We start from the raw sequence: 26,217 nt of genomic DNA on the forward strand, positions 1-26,217 counted from the left end.
AGGGTTTCTGGCATTCCTTTTGAGGGGCCCTGGTGGTGCAATGGTTAAGCCCACAGCTGCCAACCGAAAAAGGTCAGCAGTTCAAACCCACCAGCAGTTCCGTGGGATAAAAGGCCTACCAATCTGTTCCTACAGCCTAGGAAACCCTACGGGGCAGTTCTACTCTGCAATATTAGGGTCACTAGGAGTTAGAATCAACTTGACGGCACAAAAGCCGCAGGATCCCTTTTAAAGACTAAGCTTACAGGAACTCAAGGACTTTATGCAAACCTAGTATACCTGGATGCACTGAGTAAACCAACCCCGTTTTTTGTTGTTGTTGCTGTTTTTTAACAAAAAATGGAAAAGAATCGCCCACCTATTAAATCCTAAAGAGCCTGCACAGTTTCATGTGAAAATTGGCCTGTTAACATCTGCACTGATATCCCCACGAATTTAGGAGGTCCCCAAAACTGAAATCATAAGCCGAAACTCACAAGGAATGCTTCATTGAACTCAAAAGAGCAAGGAAATTGCCTCTGAAGCTGATGGACGCAGTCAAGCCACTGCAGAAACACCGGGCAACGCTCATTCAGATCATCCGAGTTCTCCCCGTGACCACACCGGTCAGCAAACTTGTGGCCAAAATCTAGCCATTCCATCTCCACAAGAACCTGGAAACCCTGCAGGGAAGCACCCAGGAGAGACCGTTTATGCTCATCTACCCAGCTTGTGACAGGAAAGTCCTGAGCCATGTGTGACTGGCAGCAATCCCTTTTAACAGCCTGTCAGTAGTGTCTTGTCTGGGCCCACGGCCAATGGTTCTACAATGGTTCTATTCTATTCGTGTTAGGACATTAAGTTTATGCTTACAAAACTTTCACAATTCCTTGAACTCCATTCCATAATCATTGAAGAGGGTACTAACTATGCATTTATCTGACCCTTTCTTGAGTCTGTTCACATTTTTAGATTCTTTCACTCATCATATAAAAGCCACACTAATTTTTTTTTTTCTAAAATTTCTTTTTTATTTTTTGATTTCTGCCTTTGGTATTACGCTTACAAAGTCATGTTTGTAAAATCCTTTTCCACCCCATTTTATAAATATTCACATATATTTTATGGTGCCTTATGGTGTTCCTTACATTTTTAATCCAATAGACCGTTATTTCAGAGGAGGGCTCTTTTACCACAGAACACTCCATAATGGTATCTAGACCCATTACCACAGGCATGCCAAGGCCCTTTTTCAGAGGCCCTGTTTTCCTGGGGTAGACAAAACTTTTTCAAATACGTAGACAGGCTGCAGAGGAAAACACGTCTATATCCTTAATGCTTTGTTACCTACAATCTGCCTCATTTTAAGAGGCGCAAGGTAGAAGAGCAAAGCAATTTCACTTTCTCTCGACCTAATCGCCACCCTCAAAATTGGGCGTAAAATTCTCAGAGGTCCCAACTAAGGGGCTGGCTGTGTGGCACCGGCTTATCTTCCCACACATCTTCAAGTACCAAACACACTCACCTCTATGGTTCGGTAATAAGGATCTAGCAAGAGCTTGGCCAATGCCACAATCTGGGGGGTTCGGTCCCAGCCGTCGGAACAGTGTGCTAGCACCGGCCGCTGATCACGGTCCACCGCATGCACCACCAGGAGTGCTGATTTCAGAAGCACAGCCAGGTGGTGGAGCCACTTTGTGCTTTCGAGAGCTGAGAGCCAGCTACGAAAATAAAAACAGGAGAGGATAAGGAAATACTGACTTTTATGATGTACTGCATCATGCCCAGTGCCCGTCAAATTAAAAAGGAATTCCCCAAGTTTCTCCCCTCCAAATGTAACACTGCAAAAACAAACAAAATCTCTATGTGCTTATAAAGCATGCCCAAGGCTGAGAACCAAGTCCTACTATGAAACAGAGAGGGGAGCTTTAGAAACAGGAATAGTAATTAACAGGACTACCTTTTGTTCCAAAAATATGTATGGATAGCTTTACAGAGGAAATTAGTGTTTAATATCTTTCAGTCCATAGTAGGTATATAAAAAACCCCAACAACTATTTAAAAAATAGTCTTTCTGGAATCATCTCTTGCAGGAAATGCAGTCAATTATGACATGCGAAAGAGAAGATATTTATATTTAACTACCAGCAACTCTGTCCAACAAATTCCCTCTCCCCCAAAAAAAGGTACGAAAAAACCTCATAAATACAAGTATGTCTGTACTGAAATGTAAGCTGGATGCCACATGCAAGTATGCTACAAAGACAACATCGCCTACGACCAACACCTTAACACTTACAACTGCTGAAGTCTTAAGTGTCTATTGACTAAAACTGGATGGTCCCAAACTGATGATTTAAGACTCAGGCATTAGTACACCAATGTCCACATGGAATTACTGGTCTTAACACAGACTGGATTCAGCAGGAATCTAGAAGAAAGAAGCCTTTTTCCAAAGACCTTCAGAAACATCAGATCACAGGGTTGCTCCTTGGATTAAGCATAAGCTGGTAACACTAGTTTTTAACTGTGTTGACATTTGTTTCCTGTGTCCTGTCATGAATTCCCCTCAACCCCAAAAAAGAAGTTCTGATTTGTCCCAAATGCTATTCAATTTGTAGTTAAGACCACAAGTCCAGCACTTCAAATACTCAGTCAGACAGAGGAATAAATTCTCTGTCAAGGAGACCCCGAGAAGGCTTTGCCAAGACTCAGCTATGAAAGCCCACTAACCTTGGAAAATGACTAATGAATTGTTTGAACAGGCTAAAGTAGGGGGCCCTTCTAGGCAAACACAACAGAATGCAGTGTGTAAGCACTGGTATCGTTTGGATGAGTCCGGTCTACCAACCAGACTGTGAATTCTCACAAGGCTGACACTGTGCCTCAGTCACAGCTGAACCCCCAGCACAGTGTCTAGAAGACAATGAGGATTCCTATGTTTTAATGAATTCTAAGCCTGTCATGGGGAAAAGGCCAGTTGTAAGACTTTCTATCTCCTTCTAGGTACCTGAGAAATATTTTTTTTGCTGATTGGTCAACGGTTTATTCTCATTCCTCACGTAGTCTTGGAAGGAACTGAAAGATAAGGCTTAAGGAGGAGCAAATACTAAATTATTTCCTTTGTCCTGGAGAAATGGTAAACAAGAGAACAAGTATAAGATTCTCTGAAACCTGACTGAACTATCATTGCATACCAGTTGGTGTTATCCGTGGATAACAGGGAATCTGCACTCCAAAATCTGCCAACTGAGAAGGCGCTAAAAGACTCCACACTCCCTTGTACTGTTCCCAAACTAGAGTAGAAACATATATTCCCTTGCCTTCTATAGTCCCAAATAAATATTGGGGGGGCTTACTTAAGGCCTGCTCCATCACAGCCATAGCTTCTTTTTACACACAAGGGAGGTTCCAATACTGCACTATGATTTGCTGCCAAATACAAAGCATTACCTTCTTCCTTAATAAAATACCCAGACTTTCATTTGGACCAGGCCACAGCTAATGACATCTTTTTGACCCTACGTTTAAAAAGCAGCTTTGTAAAGAAAGAATTTTAGTATACGAAAAGTGTCTTAAGGATCACGTAAAGTGTTGATTCCTTCCCTTTCATTTTATAAATAGGAAAACTGAGACCCACAGTGATTAAGCCAAGGTTACATGGTTAGTTAGTGGCAGATCACCTGGGTCCTCAGCCCATTTTTTCTATGTCCCACCTTTAGGGAGTGTTACTAGCTGGGTCCTGGAACAGTGTAGCAGATGCAAGTGGCTAATGCCCGACGACGAACAGCATGCTCATTTCTTCGGTGAGGCTTTTCCCAAAGGACGATTGCTTCTCACCCTTTGGGCAGATTGCTATTGTGATGAATTTAATAATTTGCTACAATGGGCCAGTACAAGTAGCTCTAAGCCATCTGATTTAGTAAATGAAGAATGCAGCATGATGTGACCATGAGATCTATTGAACAGAACCTGGGGAAACAGCTATGGGTTCCAGCACAAACACCAGAAAAGAGAAAATTCTGTCTTCTCTGGCTGGCACCATCTTGAGCCCCCTGAAATAGTAAAAAGAGGCCTTTTAAATATTTATCTGTCCATATTTGTTTTATGGAGCATTCGTCCTCATTTATCTTGTATCCAATCCTTTTCCTTGGGGGGAGCAGGTGTTGTTTCACCTTCTTCACGGCAAATGCCAGCCATTCATTTTTAATAAGCAATAAAAATCATGATAACGTTCCTAGTAAATAAGGCAGGGGAGTGCAGAATCAGAAGCAGATGTAAAAGGAACTGGCCTAATGGCAAGCTTTAAACAAAAGTTTAACCCTTTTTAGAAGGTGATGGATGAATTTTGACTCTCCATGGTAAAACATCCCAGCTCACAGCAGGTTAAGTGTCACTACAGGGTGTCAGAAATCAGAGAATTAAAATTACTTGGGGCTAAAAACAATGTGGAATAAAAGGAAAAGGTTCCAGGAAAAATACGAAGGCAATGCCTCATCTTTGAGAGGTGAGGTTTGTCCTATCCTGCACATTTTAGAACTTATCCAAGGGCTGGATTTTCCTCCCCGTTCCTCTTCTGTGCTGGCATATTACTAACACAGGAACAAGAATGTCTACAGACTGAAAGTATAACGGAAGTTTACCAAGAAATAGAAGACAAGACGCCTCCCAACTCATTTTATAAAAAAGAGTAATGCAAAGTTAAAGCTAAGGCCAAGGTCTTACTTTCCCGGATCTGGCATCTGTGTGCACAGCAACCGCAGGGACTGAAAACTCCTCCGAATTGAATGAATGTTTGCCATCCCCATAAATACAACTTCACAGTTTGGGTAATACTCTGGAGAGAATAACAATAAAGAGAATACAAATATGTTGAATTTAAAGCACCCATGGCCAAATTTAAAAGAAGCAAACTGGCTATAAAACAAACACACTGCAGCTCCTGACTAATGAAACCGCAATGTTTTGATGTTTGACTATTAGCACAGTCCTTTACTGTAAAAGGAAATCATTGCTTGAGTTGTAACTATCTTTGCAAAAAGGTGAAAATAGGAAGGTTGGATTTTTGAAGAACATACTCACATAAAATAAAAGCTGTTATTTTTTAAAAGAAAAGCCTGTAAACTTCCATCTCATCCCGAATTTACTCCCTGGGTCTCATCTAACTTGTGGCTCTAGAATCTCTTTATTTCTCCGGAAAAGAACTTGGCAGAACAATGCCTTCACGCATTTAAATTTCACCTTGGTACAACTGCTTTCAAGTTCCAGCTTAGATCACAACTGAAATGGCAGCTTGGTGCCCTTGCTTCCTACATCAGCACACAACTGGCACCAAAGGGGTCCCCCTTGGGGAAAGCCAGCCTTCAAACAGTAGGGAGGTTAGAGGTCAGGACAGAGGTGTTTTGCTAGAGTTCTGTATTTACTGCTTCAATTTCCATTCCAGGTTTTCTAAGTAGAAGCCATGTGAGGAGTTCTCTGTGAGGCCAGTAATGAGCACACCCACTGCCAAAGGTAGTAAGAAGCTTTTAGAAAGCTGAGAGATTGAGCCATTAAAAAAGAAGCTTCCAAACATGAATAGGCTTTCTCATGGGAGAGGAGTTTCTTTCCTTATGACCTAAACGTTGGCACAGGAAGGAAGATTATTTGGTTTCATGGCCCCTCCTCCTCTTCCTCCTCCTCCATTTCCCCCCTGAAAAGGACAATGTGAAGAATCCAAAGAGAAGCTCTGGCTTTTCAAGGTAGGTTGAGGAACAGGGCTTGCCATGGTTTCAAATTGAGAACTAGGTATCAGTTGGGCACGAGATGGACTCACAAGGACAGAGTGCCAATGGCAGAAGCACTGTATACCTCACCTGGGCATTCACAGCCTCCACCTTTGGCTCGGTTTGCCACAGCTGCTGCGTAGGAACGCGCATCCAAGATTAAAAGCTTTTGTGGTTGGATGACTAAACTCTCTGCTCCTGAAGCATTTGACAGAGAAGAATCTAGAGACATTGTGGGGAGGGTGGAGAAAAACAAAATGAACCCTTCTCTCCCAGAACTGTGTAAAATAAGAATATATTACAGGAGGCATATTGTATAATTCAAAAATAACTTAATAAAATGAAACCTACCTAACCAGAACCCTTGATACACTAGACTTCTCCCTTTAGTTTATTTTCTATTTTGCCTTCTCATAAAAGTTGATGAGGATTCATTCTCCAAAACCAACTCCCAGACCACACATGGGGTCCATGTAGCCCAATCTCCTATTCCTCATTTCCATATCTGTAGTCCTTTAATGAAGCCTCATATTTTCCCCATGGTCTGGAGACACTGCAAGTACTCTATCAAATAAATACTCCATGCTTGTCGTGATGGCAAGAAAGACAACAAACACTCTATGCCCTCTTAAAACAAGTTTGAAACAAAGGGTCTTCCAGTTCTTTGCCAGCACCCAGGACTCCTCAAACAATCCAATCCAATGGAGCTTCGCTATCTCTTTTATGAAACAAATGTTATGTTTTCTAAGGAAAAGAAACGGTCCTTAGATGCGATAAAAAATGCTGCCATAGTCCAGGAAGCTCCTTACCAAACTCCACATCAGAAAGGTCTCCTCCATTGGGAAAGTCTCGAGAGCTGTTCCTGGTTGACGGCTTGCTGCCACCCGATCGGGAATCTGAGGCACACGCTTTGGCTACTGACTGCACGAGGTGCTCATCATCTGCATTCCGCCAGCCCCACCAGCTGACCTCTGGCTGTCCACAGCGGGCAATGACCGCTCCATTGCTCTGGTGCCTGTACGGGGAACAAGAGGCCAACAGCTGTACCCATCCCACTGGCCCCCACCAGCTGACCTCTGGCTGTCCACAGCGGGCAATGACCGCTCCATTGCTCTGGTGCCTGTACAGGGAACAAGAGGCCAACAACAGTACCCATCCCATTTGCCTCCATTCAGATGCTCTCTGCTCACACAAAATGTGAGAAGTGGATTTTAAATGCCTAACAGCTTGACTACATATAAGTGCTGGGTTAGCTTCAAGTTCTTTCAGTATTAAAAAAAAAAAAGTATTAAGGAGGATAGAAATCTTAAATATCAACAAAAATAAATAACAAAATCTATCCAGATCTTTCTGAATTATCATACCATTATTAAGACTTTGGAGCCCTGGTGACACAGTACTTAAGAGCTACAGCTGCTAACCAAAAGGTCCACAGTTCAAATCCAACAGCTGCTCCCTGGAAACCCTATGGGGCAGTTCTACTCTGTCCTATAGGGTCGCTATGAGTTGGAATCGACTCAACGGCAACAGGTTTGGTTTTATAGAGACATTTGTAAAGTTACCAATTTTCTCTTGGAGAAAATTAATATTCATAAGGTAAATGCTTAACAAAAAGATGGAAGCAACCAAGGTAACCATCAACAGATGAATGGAAAAATAAATTATGGTATATTCACACAATGGAATACTATCCATCGATAAAGAACAACGAGCAACCTGTGCAACATCTTGTAACATTAAGGAATCTGGAAAGCATTATGCTGAGTGAAATTAGTCAGCTGCAAAAGGACAAATATTATATGAGACCATTACTATAAGAACTTGAATAGTTTAAACACAGAGAAAAACATTCTTTGATGGTTACGAGGGTGTGGAAGGAGGGAGGGAGAGGGGTATTCACTAATTAGATAGTAGACAAGAACTATTTTAGGTGAAGGAAAAGACAACACACAACACAGGAGACAGCACAACTGGACTAAGCCAAAGCAAAACAGTTTCCTGAATAAACCGAACGCTTCGAAGGCCAGAGTAGCAGGGTCAAGGGGCTGGGGGACCATGGTTTCAGGGAATATCTAGGTCAACTGGCATAATAAAATCTATTAAGAAAATGTTCTCCATCCCACTTTCGTAAGTGGCGTCTGGGGTCTAAGACGCTAGCAAGCAGGCATCTAAGATGCATCCATTGGTCTCAACCCACCTGGAGCAAAGGAGAATGAAGAACAACAAAGACACAGGCAATTATGAGCGCAAGAGACAGAAAGGGCCACATAAATCAGAGACTACATCAGCCTGAGACCAGAAGATCTAGATGGTATCTGCCTACAACTGATGACTGCCCTGACAGGGAACACAACAGAGAATCTCTGATGGAGAAGGTGAGCAGTGGGATGCAGACCTCAAATTCTCGTAAGAAGACCAGACTTAATGCTCTGAGACTAGAGGGACCCCAGAGGTCATGGTCCCCAGACCTTCTGTTAGCCCAAGAATGGAACCATTCCCAAAGCCAACTCTTCAGGCAGGGACTCGACTGGACCATAAGAAAGAAAATGATACTGGTGAGCAGTGAGCTTCTTGGCTCAAGTAGACACATCAGACTATGTGGGCAGCTCCTGTCTAGAGGGGAGATAAGAAGGCAGAGGGGGCCAGAAGCTGGCTGAATAGACACAGGGAATACAAGGTGGACAGAAGGTGTGCCCTGTCTCATTAGGGGGACAGCACTTAGGAATATGCAGAAAGGTGTTTATAAATTTTTGTATGAGAGACTGACTTGATTTGTAAACTTTCATCGAAAACACAATAAAAAAAAAAGATAAATGCTTAAATTTATTTTTAGAAAATCAGGTTAGAAATAATTTATAAATACTACTCTAGTTCTCCTACCTAATAACAAAGCATCTATCCCTCCTTTTTAATATAGAATCTGAATACTCTGGCATAAGAGATGCTGAAACAGCAAGGATGTGTTTCCTCATTGACTTGTGAGGGCCCATGGCAGCAACTGTGCCCTCCTGGCTGGCTTGGGGTTCTTTTCAAAACAAGATCCCCCCTTGGTACTGAAACATTTACCTGACCTACAGTGAATTGCTTCACAAAATCTCCTGAGATTTCCTAAGTCACAAACTGCTCTTACTATAGGAAGTCAGCTCAGTGACAGCTCAATGAGCCAGCTACCCTTCCTCAGGCTCACAGAAAGAAAAGAGCAGCATAAACCTCAGTAAGCCAAGTTCTGACAGATCCTTTCACAAGAATGAAAACCAGACATCATACTCGTGGTCTAGTTTAAGATGCTATTAAAACTCAGGCTTTTCAGGCGATTAATGTAATTATTGTCAGTAAGTTGTACACCTATAAAAAGTTGAATTAGCAAATGTTGTGTGATATATATTTTTTACAAAGAAATAAAAAAAAGAGAAAGAGAGAAGCTGCAGAGGCTATTTATGCACAACCAAAGACCTCGTGGGGTTTGGTTTCTTGGTTTAGAGGCTTAGGGTAATGGTTTCATTGACAACCCAAGTAATTGGCCTAACAGCATTTTTAGTGTTTCTATTCTACCTTCTACCTTCTAGATCATTATGTAGTATGCCTGAGGTCTTAAATGCTTATAAGCAGCCATCCAGTATAATTGGTATCTATTTGCCTGAAGCAGCAGCAGAAGTGGGAGAGTCAGGAATAGGAGGAGGAAATACAATGTGTGCCTAATGGCTCTCATGAACAAATGCCTCCTTTGCTATATGAGACCAGAAGAAGATGGTGCCCGGCTACCATTACCATTATCTTTCTATAAAAGAATCCTGATCAAAAAGGGAAAAAATACAGAAGAGACTTCCAAACTCTCATGGAATCTAGACTTTCTGAGACTGTATAAACTCCCAAAACTGTTATCCTGAGATAATTTGTAAACATTAAACCAAAAATATCCCCTGAAGTCTTCTTTAAACCAAACAATAAGTCAGCTTATTTAGTAAAGAATGTTTGCCTTGAACATCATGCTTTTTTGAAGAACTATCTATATGGGATCAAACTGAACAGCAACTCGTAAGGTGTCCCCTAGGACAGTGAGTTCATGTTAGTGGGAGAAGAACAATTTGGAAAAGGAGGGCGAGAATGGTTACACAACTTGAGGAATGTAATCAATGGCACTGAATTGTACATGCAGAAATTGCTGAATTTGTGTATAACCCTGCTGTGTATACTTTCAATAGCAATTTAAAAAAAAAACTTTAAACTTAAAAAAAAAAAGGCTTTTCCAGATTAAGCAATTTTGCAATTAAAAAGTTGTAAAAGTAGCATGATTTAGTAATAAAAAGGAATAAAGTTCAGATACGTGCTACAAAACAGATGAACCCTGAAAATGTTATACTAGGTGAAAGAAACCAGTCACAAAAGACCACACCACATATTATATGATTCTGTTTATATGAACTATCCAGGATAGGCAAATATTAGAGATAGAAATTACATTAATGGTTACCTAGAGCTGCAAAAATTGGGAGTGACTGCTAATGGGAATGGAATTTCTTTTTGGGATGATGAAAATGTACTAGAATTGATTGTGGTGGTGGTGGCACAATTCTAAACACTAAAAATCACTGAATTGTATGCTTTAAAGAGGTGAATTGTATGGTACGTCAATTATAGCTCAATAAAGCTTTTTTTTTAAGTTATAAAAGCAATCAGTTCACTGTAAAAATAAACTGGCGGAAAAGATATTAAGCAAAAAATTAAAATGTCCCCAAACCATCTATTCTATATCCCAGGGAGAACAGTCAAATCTCTCACCTCCCTTTAAAATTGTTTCTACACACATACATGTGCAAACACACACACACACAAACACATACATACTGCATTAAAAAAAAACTAGCTGCCATCAAGTCAACCCCAGCTCATGATGATCCCCTCTGTGTCAGAGTAGAACTGTGCTCCACAGGGTCTTCAATGGCTGATTTTTTTTTTTTTGGAAGTAGATCACTGGGTCTTTCTTCTGAGGCACCTCTGGGTAGACTTGAACTTCCAACTTTTCAGTTAGTAGTTGAGCATGTTTACCATTTGCACCACCCAGGGTCTGTATGTACTGCATAGATAGAAGTTAAATAAAATATGCTATTGAATCTATATGTCTTTTTCAGGAGACAATGTGAGAAAGATGTTTGTTTTTAATCCTAAAGCTCATAAGCGATAAATTAAATTTCGCAATAATCAAATTCCACTGGAGCTACCAGCTTGTTTGTGGTTTTGAAATTCTCCCTCATTGGGAGAGAAAAGTAGCTAAAATGACTTGTGTACTGCCAACATGCTCAACTGGCTCATCCGCCAATTGGAGCCAAACTGGAAATAAAACCTCACTGATTCTTAAAATGCCTGCTAGCATATAATAGGTGCTGGGTAACCACTGCGTGGAATGACCCCAAACCTTCACCAAAGAGGATGGCAGGGCTTCCAAAGCATCCTTCTTCTGTGCAACAGTTCCTAGCAGTGCCCGAGAGGAACAGTAGATGGCACCCTTCAGCCTGGGTCTTGGGTTTTAAGGGCCACTGGCATTATGTTGTGTCCCTTAGAGTCAATTCTGACTCATAGCGACCTTATAGGACAGAGAACTGTCCCACAGGGTTTCCTGGGCTACAATCTTTACGGAGACTGAGCAGTATTTCCACAGGATTCCCTAGGATGCCATCTTTACAGAGACCAGGCAGTGTTTAATTCTCTTGCACAGGGTTGCTGAGTTGGAGTGACTCGACAGCACCTAACAACAATAATCGTTATGGGTGCAGATCCTAGGTCTTTTCTCCTGAGGAGTTGCTGGTGGGTTCAAACCGCCGACCTTTCAGTTAGCAGTTGAGCACTTTAATCACTGCTCCTAGCTAAATCTCAGCTGGGCAGTTTGCAATAAGCAGCTATGTTTTCTGCAGCCCTCTAAAATGCTTTAGACTGCATGGATGAGAGCTAACTAAAAAACTGCAACTGGAAATTACTAAAGGAAAGCATTCCTATAATTTTAACAAACAGATCAGGAAAGGGCATAAAACTTAAGATGTTCAGTGGACGAGCCCCCCTACTAAAACACTGAATGCTTCCGCTTTATAGAGAAACATCGAAATGTTTTAACTATTCCCAGCTCAGCCAGTTAGGCAAGCTCCTTAAACGACTAGGAGTTTCTAATAATCACCCCAAGCCACAAAGTGGGAGCTGTGAATTGCACTACAGATGGGCGCCCTTTGCACCATCTTGCTGTCTTAGAGCAATCTCTGGCTTTGATAATAAACCCAATTAAATGCTCTCTCATCACAGTAGGAGAAAGCACTAATCAGGAGCTGGTTCAGCGTGATGCTGTCATATAACGGCTGTTAGCAACCTCAGGAATCATGGCTGCTGTCAACAGACAACTAAATTCAGTAAATACATGTCAGATGCAGGGACATCCTGCCACCGAGGCAGGCAAAGCACAGAGTGGTGGCAGGTCCTTCTTTTGGAGAACAGGACAGAACCAAAACATTCTTCAACATACCCCGTATGAAGAAGTTCCCAAATAACAGCAACACTTTGAAGCTCAGAGATACATGACACATGCTCTGAGATAGAGGTGAATCCTAGTAAGCCTGCTTTGTACATGGGCTACACACAACACTTTCATTAGTAATCTTTTGAGAGCAGATTCTCTCTGAAAAATTGCAAATAAAGTATGTACTCTAAAAAGGGGAAAAAAATCTACAGTTCATGCCCTTCTTTAGGGAGATGGTTTTTGGAAGGGAAAAAGAGCTGTTCATTTTTATTACATTCTAACAAGTTTTTCTTCATCCTGTACTCTTAGGCTTCTCTGCCAAAAGGGAAATTTCACCTAAAGCTTCTTACTTTGAAAACGAGAGTCCTTCTCCCTTATCCTCATAGTCAACAAGCCCCACAAATGCTTCCTGCCGGGGCTGCTGATCTAACACAGCTGCTGGCCATAGCACAGCAGCTGGCTGCTTTCCCCCATTCCAGTTGGGATGATCACTGATAAGACTCATAAATCCCTTCAGCTTTCACTACTCTCTAATTCCTTTGTCATCCTTACCACTTGAGTGACAGGTAAATCTGGTGGCCTACTTTTCTAGGATGTCTGAAAACAAAAGCAGTTAAAATTGAGATTGAAAACTTAATGGGGAAGCAAATAACCCAACTAAGAAATGAGATGGGGGACATTACAACAGGCTCAACTGAAATAAAGAGGATCACAACAGAATACTATGAAAAATTATACTCCAACAAAATTGAGAACCTAGAGGAAACAGACAAATGTCTAGAAATATGCTACCTACCTAAACTAAAACAAACTGAGATAGAAAAACTGAACAGATCCTTAACAACAGAAAAGACTGAAAAGGTAATTAAAAAAAAAAAACCCAACCAAAAAAAAAAAGCCCTGGCCCAGATGGCTTCACTAGAGAATTCTACCAAACATCCAGGGAAGAGCTCACACCAGTACTACTCAAACTATTTAAGAGCGTTAAAAAGGAAGGAATACTTCTGAATTCATTCTATGAAGCCAGCATAACCCTGATACCAAAGCCAGGTAAAGACACCACAAAAAAAGAAAATTACAGACCAATATCTCTGATGAATACAGATGCAAAAATTTAAGCCAACAGAATTCAGCATCATATCAAAAAAATAACACATCGCAGCCAAGTGGGATTCATACCAGGTATGCAAGGATGGTTCAACATTAGAAAATCAATCAGTGTAATTCATCACTTAAATAAACAAAAGAATCACATGACCACCTCAGTCAATGCAGAAAAGGCATTTAATAAAGTCCACCACCAATTCCTAATAAAAACTCTCAGCAAAATAAGAATAGAAGGGAAACTCCTCGACATACTAAAGAGCATCTATACAAAACCAACAGCTAACATCATTCTCAATGGAGTGAGGCTGAAAGCACGCCCCCTGAGAATGGGAACAAGACAAGGAAGCCCTTTATCACCACTCCTATTTAACGTTGTGCTGGAAGTCCTAGCTAGAACAATAAGGCAAGAAAAAGAAAGAAAGGGCATCCAAATTGGCAAGAAAGAAGTAAAACTATATTTGCAGATGATATGATCCTATACATAGAGAACCCCAAAGATTCCACAAGAAAACTACTGAAATTAATAGAAAGATTCACCAGAGTAGATCTACGAGATCAACATACAAAAATCAGTTGGATTCCTATATACCAACAAAGAGAGCTTCAAAAAGGAAATTAAGAAAATAATACTATTTATAAACACCCCCAAAAAAATAAAATACTTAGGAATACATCTAACCAGGGATGTAGAAGACCCATACAAAGAAAACTATAAAACACTACTGCAAGGAACCAAAAGAGGTCTACATAAATGGAAAAACATACCATGCTCATGGACTGACAGACTCAACATTGTCAAAATGACAATTCTACCCCAAGCTATTTACAAATACAATGCAATCCTGATCCAAATACTAACAACATTTTTTAAAGACATGGAAAAACTAATCATTAACTTTACATGGAAAGGGAAGAAGCCCCAGATAAGTAAAGCACTGTTGAAGAAGAAGAATAAAGTAGGAGGACTTATACTACCTGACCTCAGAACCTACTAGACAGCCACAGTAGTCAAAACAGCCTGGTACTGGTACAATGACATATACATTGGCCAGTGGGAACAGAATTGAGAACCCAGGTGTAAATCCATGCACCTACGGTCACCTGATCTTCAACAAGGGCCCAAAGTCCATCAAATGGGGAAAAGACAGTCTTTTTAACAAATGGTGCTGACAAAACTGGATGTCTGCAAAAAAAATGAAACAGGACCCATACCTCACACCATATACAAAAACTAATTCAAAATGGATCAAAGACCTAAATATAAAGCTAAAAACTATAAGCTCATAGAAGAAAAAATAGGATCAGGGCTAGAGGCCCTAATACACAGTATTAACAAGATACAAACCATAACCAACAACACACAAACTGCTCCAGAAGATAAACTAGGTAACTGGGATTAACCACTTTCGCTCATCAAAAGATTTCACCAAAAGAGTAAAAAGAGAACCTATAGGCTGGGATAAAATTTTTGGCTGTGCAAATCAGACAAAGGTCTTATCTTTAAAATCTACAGGAAAATCCAACACCTCTACAACAAAAAGACAAATAATCCAATTAAAAAATAGGCAAAGGAAATGAAAAGACACTTCACCAAAGAAGACATTCAAGCGGCCAAAGACACATGAGGAAATACCTGCGATCACTAGCCATTCAAAACTAGCCATTAGAGAAACGCAAATCAAAACCACAACAAGATACCATCTCACCCTGGCATTACTGACACAAATCAAAAGGACAGGAAATAACCAATGTTGGAGAGTCTACGGGGAGACTGGAACTCTTATCCACTGCTGGTGGGAATACAAAATGATGTAGCTATTTTGGAAAACAATATGGCACTTCCTTAGAAAGCTAGAAATAGAAATACCGTATGATCCAGTATCCTAGAGAAATTAGTCGTCACACAAATACACATACGCACATCCATGTTCATCACAGCATTGTTTACAAAAGCAAAAAGACGGAAACAACCTAGATGTCCATCAACAGATGAATGGATAAACTACAGTACATACACACAATGGAGTATTACACAATGATAAAGAACAATGATGAATCTGCAAAGCATCTCATAACATGCATGAATCTGGAGGGCATTATGCTGAGTGAAATAAGTCAATCACAAAGGACAAATAGTTTATGAGACCACTGCTGTAAAAACTCATGAAAAGGTTTATACACAAAAACAAACAATCTTTGATGGTTGCGAGGGATGGGAAGGGTGGGGAAGGAAAAACACTAAGTAGACAATAAATAAGTAGTAACTTTGGTTAAGGGTAAGACAGTACACAATACTGGGGAAGTGAGCACAACTTGTACAAGGCAAGGTCATACAAGCTCCATAGACACATCCCAAATCCATGAGGGACTGAATTTCTGGTCTGAGGGCTGTGGGGACCATGGTCTCGAGGAACATCTACCTCAATTGGCATAACATAGTTTATTAAAAAAATGTTCTACATTCTACTTTGGTAAAGCCTGTGAATGGCCATCTAAGATACTCCACTAGTCTCACCCTTTCAGGAGCAAGGGAGAATGAAGAAAACTAAGGATACAAAGGAAAGATTAGACCAAAGGACTAATGGACCACATCTATCACAGCCTCCACCAGACTGAGTCCAGTACAACTAGATGGTGCCCAGTTACCACCACTAACTGTTGTGACAGGGATCACAATACAGGGTCCTGAACAGAGCTGGGGAAAAATGTAGAACAAAATTCTAATTCACAAAAAAAGACCAGACTTACTGGCCTGACAGAGACCAGAGAAACCCAAGAGTATGGCCCCTGGACACCCTTTCAGCTCACTAATGAAGTCACTCCTAAGGTTCACCCTTCATCCAAAGACTAGACAGGCCCATAAAACAAAATGAGACTAAAGGGGCACAGCAGCCTAGCCCAGGGGCAAGGACTAGAAGGCAGGAGGGGACAGAAAAGCTGGTAACAGGGAACCCAAGGTCAAGAAGGAGAATGCTGACATGTCATGGGGTTGTTAACCAATGTCATAAAACAATATGTGCACTAACTATTTAATGAGAAACTAGCTTGTCCTGTAAACCTTCATCCCAAGTACAATAAAAAGAAAAGAAAAAAAACAAAAAAACACTACTGTAAGAAACCAAAAGAAGACCTACGTAAATGGAAAAACATACTGTGCTCATGGACAGAAGACTCAAGATTATGAAAATGTTAATTCTACCCAAAGCAATCTACAGATATAATGCAATCCCAACCCAAATATCAACAGCATTCTTCAACAAGATGGAAAAATTAATCACTAACTTTATATGAAAAGGAAAGAGGCCCCCGATAAGTAAGGCATTACTGAAAAAGGAGAACGAAGTAAGAGGCTTCACACTACCTGATTTTAGAACCTTCTATACAGCTACAGTGGTCAAAACAGCCTGGTACTGTACAACAACAGACACACAGACCAATGGAACAGGGTTGAGAAATCCAACCACCTACGATCAGGTGATCTCTGACAAAGGCTGAGTCCATTAAATGGGGAAAAGACAGTCTTTTTAACAAATGGTACTGGCAAAACTGGATGACCAACTGCAAAAAAATGAAACAGGACCCACACTTCACACCATACACAAAAACTAATTCAAAATGGATCAAAGACCTAAATATAAAACCTAAAACTATAAAGATCATGGAAGAAAAAAAAAAAAAGGGACAATGCTAGGGGTCCTATTATATGGCACAAACAGGATACAAACCACAGCTAACAAGGCACAAACACCAGAAGATAAACTAGACAACTGGGAGCTCTTAAAAATTAAACACTTGGGGGTGGAGCCAAGATGGCAGACTAGGCAGATGCTACCTCGGATCCCTCTTACAACAAAGACACGGAAAAACAAGTGAATCGATCACATACATAACAATCTACGAACCCTGAACAACAAACACAGATTTAGAGACGGAGAACGAACTAATACGGGGAAGCAGCGATTGTTTCCAGAGCCTGGAGCCAGCGTACCAGTCAGGTACGGCACAAGCACAGAAAGCTGCTCCACCCCCCTGAACTAACCCCGGGAGGGGGACCAGCCAGTTCCACGGGCGGTGTGGGACGCAGCCGGTAGGAGAAGGCCCCGGGAGGCAGTGACTGGTCTTGGAGCAGAAAGAGCAGCGTCCGAGCCAGGGAACCGTCCCGCAGGGATTTGGACTGGATGCAGGTACGGCATAAACACGGAGAGTTGCTCCACCCCCCTGAACTAACCCCAGGAAGGGGACCAGCCGGGTCGCGCGGGCGGCGTGGGACGCAGCCGGTAGGAGAAGTCCCTGGGAGGCAGCGACTGGTATTGGAGCGGGGAGAACAGCATCCCAGCCGGGACACTCGTCACGGCACAAGCACGGGGAGCTGCTCCACCCATCTGAACTAACCCCGGGAGGAGGCCCAACTGGTTCTCGGGGGCAGCATGGCCACGCGGCTGGAGGGACGAGAAGTCCCTGGGAGGCAGCAACTGATTTTGGAGTCGAGAGTGCATCGTCCCAGTAGGGGAGCCTTGACGCTGGGCGTGGGGCTGGAAGCGGAGGATCTGACCGTGACTCTAGCGGGCCAGACCCCCCAGGGGCAATCTCCACACAGCCAGCACACATAGGCGACGCGCCCGCGGGAATCTCAGATATAATAGTCATTCCAAGCAAGACAAGCAACTCTGGCTATATTCTGAGGTGCTACTCTCCTATCTCTCTGTTCCCTCCCCCACCCTCCCCAGGCGGCTTCATTAACATCTGAATAGCCTGAACCAGAGGGAGAACTCTGATAGGGATCTGACTGCAGTTTTTTTTTAGCGGATTTTCTGGAAAAACTAGTTTCCCAGTGATGGCTCGGAAACAACAATCCATATCAAACCACTTAAAGAAGCAGACCGTGACAGCTTCTCCAACCCCCCAAACAAAAGAATCAGAATCTTTCCCAAATGAAGATACAATCTTGGAATTATCAGATACAGAATATAAAAAACTAATTTACAGAATGCTTAATGATATCACAAATGAAATTAGGATAACTGCAGAAAAAGCCAAGGAACACACTGATAAAACTGTTGAAGAACTCAAAAAGATTATTCAAGAACATAGTGGAAAAATTAATAAGTTGCAAGAATCCATAGAGAGACAACATGTAGAAATCCAAAAGATTAACAATAAAATAACAGAATTAGACAACGCACTAGGAAGTCAGAGGAGCAGACTCGAGCAATTAGAATGCAGACTGGGACATCTGGAGGACCAGGGAATCAACACCAACATAGCTGAAAAAAAATCAGATAAAAGAATTAAAAAAAATGAAGAAACCCTAAGAATTATGTGGGACCCTATCAAGAAGGATAACCTGCGGGTGATTGGAGTCCCAGAACAGGGAGGGGGGACAGAAAACACAGAGAAAATAGTTGAAGAACTCCTGACACAAAACTTCCCTGACATCATGAAAGACGAAAGGATATCTATCCAAGATGCTCATCGAACCCCATTTAAGACTGATACAAAAAGAAAAACACCAAGACATATTATCATCAAACTCACCAAAACCAAAGATAAACAGAAAATTTTAAAAGCAGCCAGGGAGAAAAGAAAGGTTTCCTTCAAGGGAGAATCAATAAGAATATGTTCTGACTACTCAGCAGAAACCATGCAGGCAAGAAGGGAACGGGACGACATATACAGAACACTGAAGGAGAAAAACTGCCAGCCAAGGATCATATATCCAGCAAAACTCTCTCTGAAATATGAAGGCGAAATTAAGATATTTACAGATAAACACAAGTTTAGAGAATTTGCAAAAACCAAACCAAAGCTACAAGAAATACTAAAGGATATTGTTTGGTCAGAGAACCAATAATATCAGATATCAGCACAACACAAGGTCACAAAACAGAACGTCCTGATATCAACTCAAATAGGGAAATCACAAAAACAAACAAATTAAGATTAATTAAAAAAAAAATACACCTAACAGGGAATCATGGAAGTCAATAGGTAAAAGATCACAATAATCAAAAAGAGGGACTAAATACAGGAGGCATTGAACTGCCACATGGAGAGTGATACAAGGCGATATAGAACAATACAAGTTAGGTTTTTACTTAGAAAAATAGGGGTAAATAATAAGGTAACCACAAAAAGGTATAACAACTCTATAACTCAAGATAAAAACCAAGAAAAACGTAACGACTCAACTAACGTAAAGTCAAGCACTATGAAAATGAGGATATCACAATTTACTAAGAAAAACGCCTCAGCACAAAAAAGTAGGTGGAAAAATGAAATTGTCAACAACACACATAAAAAGGCATCAAAATGACAGCACTAAAAACTTATTTATCTATAATTACCCTGAATGTAAATGGACTAAATGCACCAATAAAGAGACAGAGAGTCACAGACTGGATAAAGAAACACGATCCATCTATGTGCTGCCTACAAGAGACACACCTTAGACTTAGAGACACAAACTAAAACTCAAAGGATGGAAAAAAGTATATCAAGCAAACAATAAGCAAAAAAGAAGAGGAGTAGCAATATTAATTTCTGACAAAATAGACTTTAGACTTAAATCCACCACAAAGGATAAAGAAGGACACTATATAATGATAAAAGGGACAATTGATCAGGAAGACATAACCATATTAAATATTTATGCACCCAATGACAGGGCAGCAAGATACATAAATCAAATTTTAACAGAATTGAAAAGCGTGATCGATACCTCCACAATTATAGTAGAAGACTTCAACACACCACTTTCGGAGAAGGACAGGACATCCAGTAAGAAGCTCAACAGAGACACGGAAGATCTAATTACAACAATCAACCAACTTGACCTCATTGACTTATACAGAACTCTCCACCCAACTGCTGCAAAATATACTTTTTTTTCTAGCGCACATGGAACATTCTCTAGAATAGACCACATGCTAGGTCATAAAACAAACCTTTGCAGAGTCCAAAACATCGAAATATTACTAAGCATCTTCTCAGACCACAAGGCAATAAAACTAGAGATCAATAACAGAAAAACTAGGGAAAAGAAATCAAATACTTGGAAAATGAACAATACCCTCCTGAAAAAAGACTGGGTTATAGAAGACATCAAGGAGGGAATAAGGAAATTCATAGAAAGCAACGAGAATGAAAATACTTCCTATCAAAACCTCTGGGACACAGCAAAAGCAGTGCTCAGAGGCCAATTTATATCAATAAATGCACACATACAAAAAGAAGAAAGAGCCAAAAGCAGAGAACTGTCCCTACAACTTGAACAAATAGAAACTGAGCAACAAAAGAATCCATCAGGCACCAGAAGAAAACAAATAATAAAAATTAGAGCTGAACTAAATGAATTAGAGAACAGAAAAACAATTGAAAGAATTAACAAAGCCAAAACCTGGTTCTTTGAAAAAATTAACAAAATTGATAAACCATTGGCTAGACTGACTAAAGAAATACAGGAAAGGAAACAAATAACCCGAATAAGAAACGAGAAGGACCACATCACAACAGAACCAAATGAAATTAAAAGAATCATTTCAGATTATTATGAAAAACTGTACTCTAACAAACTTGAAAACCTAGAAGAAATGGATGAATTCCTGGAAAAACACTACCTACCTAAACTAACACATTCAGAAGTACAACAACTAAATAGACCCATAACAAAAAAAGAGATTGAAACGGTAATCAAAAAACTCCCAACAAAAAAAAGCCCTGGCCCAGACGGCTTCACTGCAGAGTTCTACGAAACTTTCAGAGAAGAGTTAACACCACTACTACTAAAGGTATTCCAAAGCATAGAAAATGACGGAATACTACCCAACTCATTCTATGAAGCCACCATCTCCCTGATACCAAAACCAGGTAAAGACATTACAAAAAAAGAAAATTATAGACCTATATCCCTCATGAACATTGATGCAAAAATCCTCAACAAAATTCTAGCCAATAGAATCCAACAACACATCAAAAAAATAATTCACCCTGATCAAGTGGGATTTATACTAGGTTTTTTTTTTTATGCAAGGCTGGTTTAATATCAGAAAAACCATTAATGTAATCCATCACATAAATAAAACAAAAGACAAAAACCACATGATCTTATCAATTGATGCAGAAAAGGCATTTGAAAAAGTCCAACACCCATTCATGATAAAAACTCTTACCAAAATAGGAATTGAAGGAAAATTCCTCAACATAATAAAGGGCATCTATGCAAAGCCAACAGCCAATATCACTCTAAATGGAGAGAACCTGAAAGCATTTCCCTTGAGAACGGGAACCAGACAAGGATGCCCTTTATCCCCGCTCTTATTCAACATCGTGTTGGAAGTCTTAGCCAGGGCAATTAGGCTAGACAAAGAAATAAAAGGTATCCGGATTGGCAAGGAAGAAGTAAAGTTATCGCTATTTGCAGATGACATGATTATATACACAGAAAACCCTAAGGAATCCTCCAGAAAACTACTGAAACTAATAGAAGAGTTTGGCAGAGTCTCAGGTTATAAAATAAACATACAAAAATCACTTGGATTCCTCTACATCAACAAAAAGAACACCGAAGAGGAAATAACCAAATCAATACCATTCACAGTAGCCCCCAAGAAGATAAGATACTTAGGAATAAATCTTACCAAGGATGTAAAAGACCTATACAAAGAAAACTACAAAGCTCTACTACAAGAAATTCAAAAGGACATACTTAAGTGGAAAAACATACCCTGCTCATGGATAGGAAGACTTAACATAGTAAAAATGTCTATTCTACCAAAAGCCATCTATACATTTAACGCACTTCCGATCCAAATTCCAATGTCATATTTTAAGGGGATAGAGAAACAAATCACCAATTTCATATGGAAGGGAAAGAAGCCCCGGATAAGCAAAGCACTACTGAAAAAGAAGAAGAAAGTGGGAGGCCTCACCTTACCTGACTTCAGAACCTATTATACAGCCACAGTAGTCAAAACAGCCTGGTATTGGTACAACAACAGACACATAGACCAATGGAACAGAATTGAGAACCCAGACATAGATCCATCCACGTATGAGCAGCTGATATTTGACAAAGGACCAGTTGCAATTAACTGGGGAGAAGACAGCCTTTTTAACAAATGGTGCTGGCATAACTGGATATCCATTTGCAAAAAAATGAAACAGGACCCATACCTCACACCATGCACAAAAACTAACTCCAAGTGGATCAAAGACCTAAACATAAAGACTAAAATGATAAAGATCATGGAAGAAAAAATTGGGACAACCCTAGGAGCCCTAATACAAGGCATAAACAGAATACAAAACATTACCAAAAACGATGAAAAGAAACCCGATAACTGGGAGCTCCTAAAAATCAAACACCTATGCTCATCTAAAGACTTCTCCAAAAGAGTAAAAAGACCACCTACAGATTGGGAAAGAATTTTCAGCTATGACATCTCCGACCAGCGCCTGATCTCTAAAATCTACATGATTCTGTCAAAACTCAACCACAAAAAGACAAACAACCCAATCAAGAAGTGGGTAAAGGATATGAACACACATTTCACTAAAGAAGATATTCAGGCAGCCAACAGATACATGAGAAAATGCTCTCGATCATTAGCCATTAGAGAAATGCAAATTAAAACTACCATGAGATTCCATCTCACACCAGCAAGGCTGGCATTAATCCAAAAAACACAAAATAATAAATGTTGGAGAGGCTGCGGAGAGATTGGAACTCTCATACACTGCTGGTGGAAATGTAAATTGGTACAACCACTTTGGAAATCTATCTGGCGTTATCTTAAACAGTTAGAAATAGAACCACCATACAACCCAGAAATCCCACTCCTGGGAATATACCCTAGAGATACAAGAGCCTTCATACAAACAGATATATGCACACCCATGTTTATTGCAGCTCTGTTTACAATAGCAAAAAGTTGGAAGCAACCAAGGTGTCCATCAACGGATGAATGGGTAAATAAATTGTGGTATATTCACACAATGGAATACTACGCATCGATAAAGAACAGTGACGAATCTCTGAAACATTTCATAACATGGAGGAACCTGGAAGGCATTATGCTGAGCGAAATTAGTCAGAGGCAAAAGGACAAATATTGTATAAGACCACTATTATAAGATCTTGAGAAATAGTAAACCTGAGAAGAACACATACTTTTGTGGTTACCAGGCGGGGAGGGAGGGAGGGTGGGAGAGGGTTTTTTATTGATTAATCAGTAGATAAGAACTGCTTTAGGTGAAGGGAAAGACAACACTCAATACATGGAAGGTCAGCTCAATTGGACTGGACCAAAAGCAGTTTCCGGGATAAAATGAATGCTTCAAAGGTCAGCGGAAAAAGCGCGGGGGTCTGGGGAACATGGTTTGCCGGGACTTCTAAGTCAATTGGCAAAATAATTCTATTATGAAATCATTCTGCATCCCACTTTGAAATGTGGCGTCTGGGGTCTTAAATGCTAACAAGCGGCCATCTAAGATGCAGCAGTTGGTCTCAACCCACCTGGAGCAAAGGAAAATGAAGAACACCAAGGCCACACGACAACTAAGAACCCAAGAGACAGAAAGGGCCACATGAACCAGAGACCTACATCATCCTGAGACCAGAAGAACTAGTTGGTGCCCGGCCACAACCGATGACTGCCCTGACAGGGAGCACAGCAGAGGACCCCTGAGGGAGCAGGAGATCAGTGGGATACAGACCCCAAATTCTCATAAAAAGACCAAACTTAATGGTCTGACTGAGACTGGAGGAATCCCGGCGGCCATGCTCCCCAGACCTTCTGTTGACACAGGACAGGAACCATCCCCGAAGGCAACTCATCAGAAATGAAACGGACTGGTCAGCGGGTGGGAGAGAGACGCTGATGAAGAGTGAGCTAATTATATCAGGTGGACACTTGAGATTGTGTTGGCAACTCTTGTCTGGAGGGGGGATGGGAGGATAGACAGAGAGGGAAGCCGGCAAAATTGTCAAGAAAGGAGAGACTGAAAGGGCTGACTCAAGAGGGGGAGAGCAAGTGGGAGTAGGGAGTGAAATGTATGTAAACTTATATGTGACAGACTGATTGGATTTGTAAACGTTCACTTGAAGCTTAATAAAAGTTATTAAAAAAAAAAAAATTAAACACTTAAGCTCATCAAAAGGCTTTAGCAAAAGAGTACAAAGAGAACCTACAGACTGGGAAAAAATTCTTGGCTACAACAAATCCGACAAGGGTCTCATCTCTAAAATCTGTAAGATACTGTAACACCTCAACAACAAAAAGACAAATAATTCAATTAAAAAATTGGCAAAGGGTACGAACAAACACTTCACCAAAGAAGACACCCAGGCAGCTAAAAGACACATGAGGAAATGCTCATAATCACTAATCATTAGAGAAATGCAAATCAAAACTACATCATGATACCATCTCATTGCTGGGAGACTGGAACTTTTATGCACTGCTGGTGGGAATGTAAAATGGTACAGCCACTACAGAAAACAATATGGTGTTTCCTTAAAAGGCTAGAAATAGAAATACCATACAATCCAGCAATCCCACTCCTAGGAAGATATCCTATAGAAATAAGAGCCGTCACACGAATAGACATATGCACATCCATGTTCACTGCAGCATTATTCACAATAGCAAAAAAGATGGAAACAACCTAAGTGCCCATCAAAAGATGAATGGATAAACAAACTGTGGTACAGACACAAAACAGAATACTATGCAAAGATAAAGAACAATAATGAATCTGTTAAAATATCTCACAGCATGGATGAATCCGTGAAATAAGTCAATCACAAAAGGGCAAACACTGTATGAGACCAATATTATAAAAACTCAAGAGGTTTATACACAGAAAGAAACAATCTTTGATGGTTACAAAGGAAGGGAGAGCTGGGGAGGGGAGTCATTAACTAGACTAGAGAAGTGGTAACTTTGGTGAAGGGTAAGAAAGTACACAATACTGGGGAAGTCAGCACAACTTGACCAAGGCAAAGTCACAGAAGCTTCACAGACACATCCAAACACCCTGAGGGACTGAGTTACTGCGCCTGAAGGCTGGGGATCATGGTCACAGGAGTCATCTGGGTCAAATGGCATAACAAAGTTCATAAAGAAAATGTTCTACATCTAACTTTGGTGAGTAGTATCCGAAGTCTTAAAAACTTGCGAGCGGCTACCTAAGATACACCTACTGGTCCCATCCTGCCCGGAGCAAAGGAGAGTGAAGAAAACCAAAGACATAAAGGAAATATTAGCCCAACGGACTAATGGACCACAAGTACCACAGCCTCCACCACTCCGAGCCGAGAAGAACTAGATGGTGCCCGGCTATCACCACCAACCGCTCTGACAGGGATCATAATAGAGGGTCCCAGATAGAGCAGGAGAAAAATGCAGAACAAAATTCAAATTCACACACACATACAAAGAAAGACCAGACTTACTGGTCTGACACAGACTGGAAGAACCCCTGAGACTATGGCCTCTCAATACCCTTTTAACTCAGAACTGAAGCCACTCCTGAAGTTCACCCTTCAGCCAAAGATTAGCCAGGTCTATAAAACAATCATACACATGAGTAACATGCTTCTTAGTTCAATCATGTATACAAAACAAAAAGGGTAACACTTGCCCAAAAGCAATGATGAGAAGGCAGAAAGGGACAGGAAAAATGAACAGATGGAAACAGGGAACTGGGGTGTTGACACATAGCAGGGATTGCAGCCAATTTCAGGAAACAATTTGTGCATAAGTTGTTGAATGAGAAACTAATTTTCTCTGTAAAGTTTCACCTAAAGCACAATTAAAAAAAAAAAAAAACTTTAGGTAATAAGAGGAAAAAAAAAGAGTGGTCAGATGC

General features: G+C 40.7%; 1 protein-coding gene across 6 annotated transcripts in view; it reads right to left on the bottom strand.

Annotated features, from left to right (window-relative positions):
• Nucleotides 1–26,217, bottom strand: part of MTMR3 (myotubularin related protein 3) — a 191,305-nt gene that overhangs the window by 11,073 nt on the left and 154,015 nt on the right. For all 6 annotated transcript variants that reach the window (XM_049866859.1, XM_049866860.1, XM_049866858.1 and 3 more), the window contains 5 exons: nt 6,551–6,756; nt 5,832–5,963; nt 4,705–4,816; nt 1,505–1,700; nt 477–662 (listed from right to left, as the gene is read on the bottom strand). In XM_049866859.1, the coding sequence (XP_049722816.1) occupies nt 477–662; nt 1,505–1,700; nt 4,705–4,816; nt 5,832–5,963; nt 6,551–6,756 (832 nt within the window). The remainder of the gene's footprint in view (nt 1–476; nt 663–1,504; nt 1,701–4,704; nt 4,817–5,831; nt 5,964–6,550; nt 6,757–26,217) is intronic.

Source organism: Elephas maximus, chromosome 22 (genome assembly GCF_024166365.1).
Source record: "Elephas maximus indicus isolate mEleMax1 chromosome 22, mEleMax1 primary haplotype, whole genome shotgun sequence".
NCBI classification, from domain to species: domain Eukaryota; kingdom Metazoa; phylum Chordata; class Mammalia; order Proboscidea; family Elephantidae; genus Elephas; species Elephas maximus.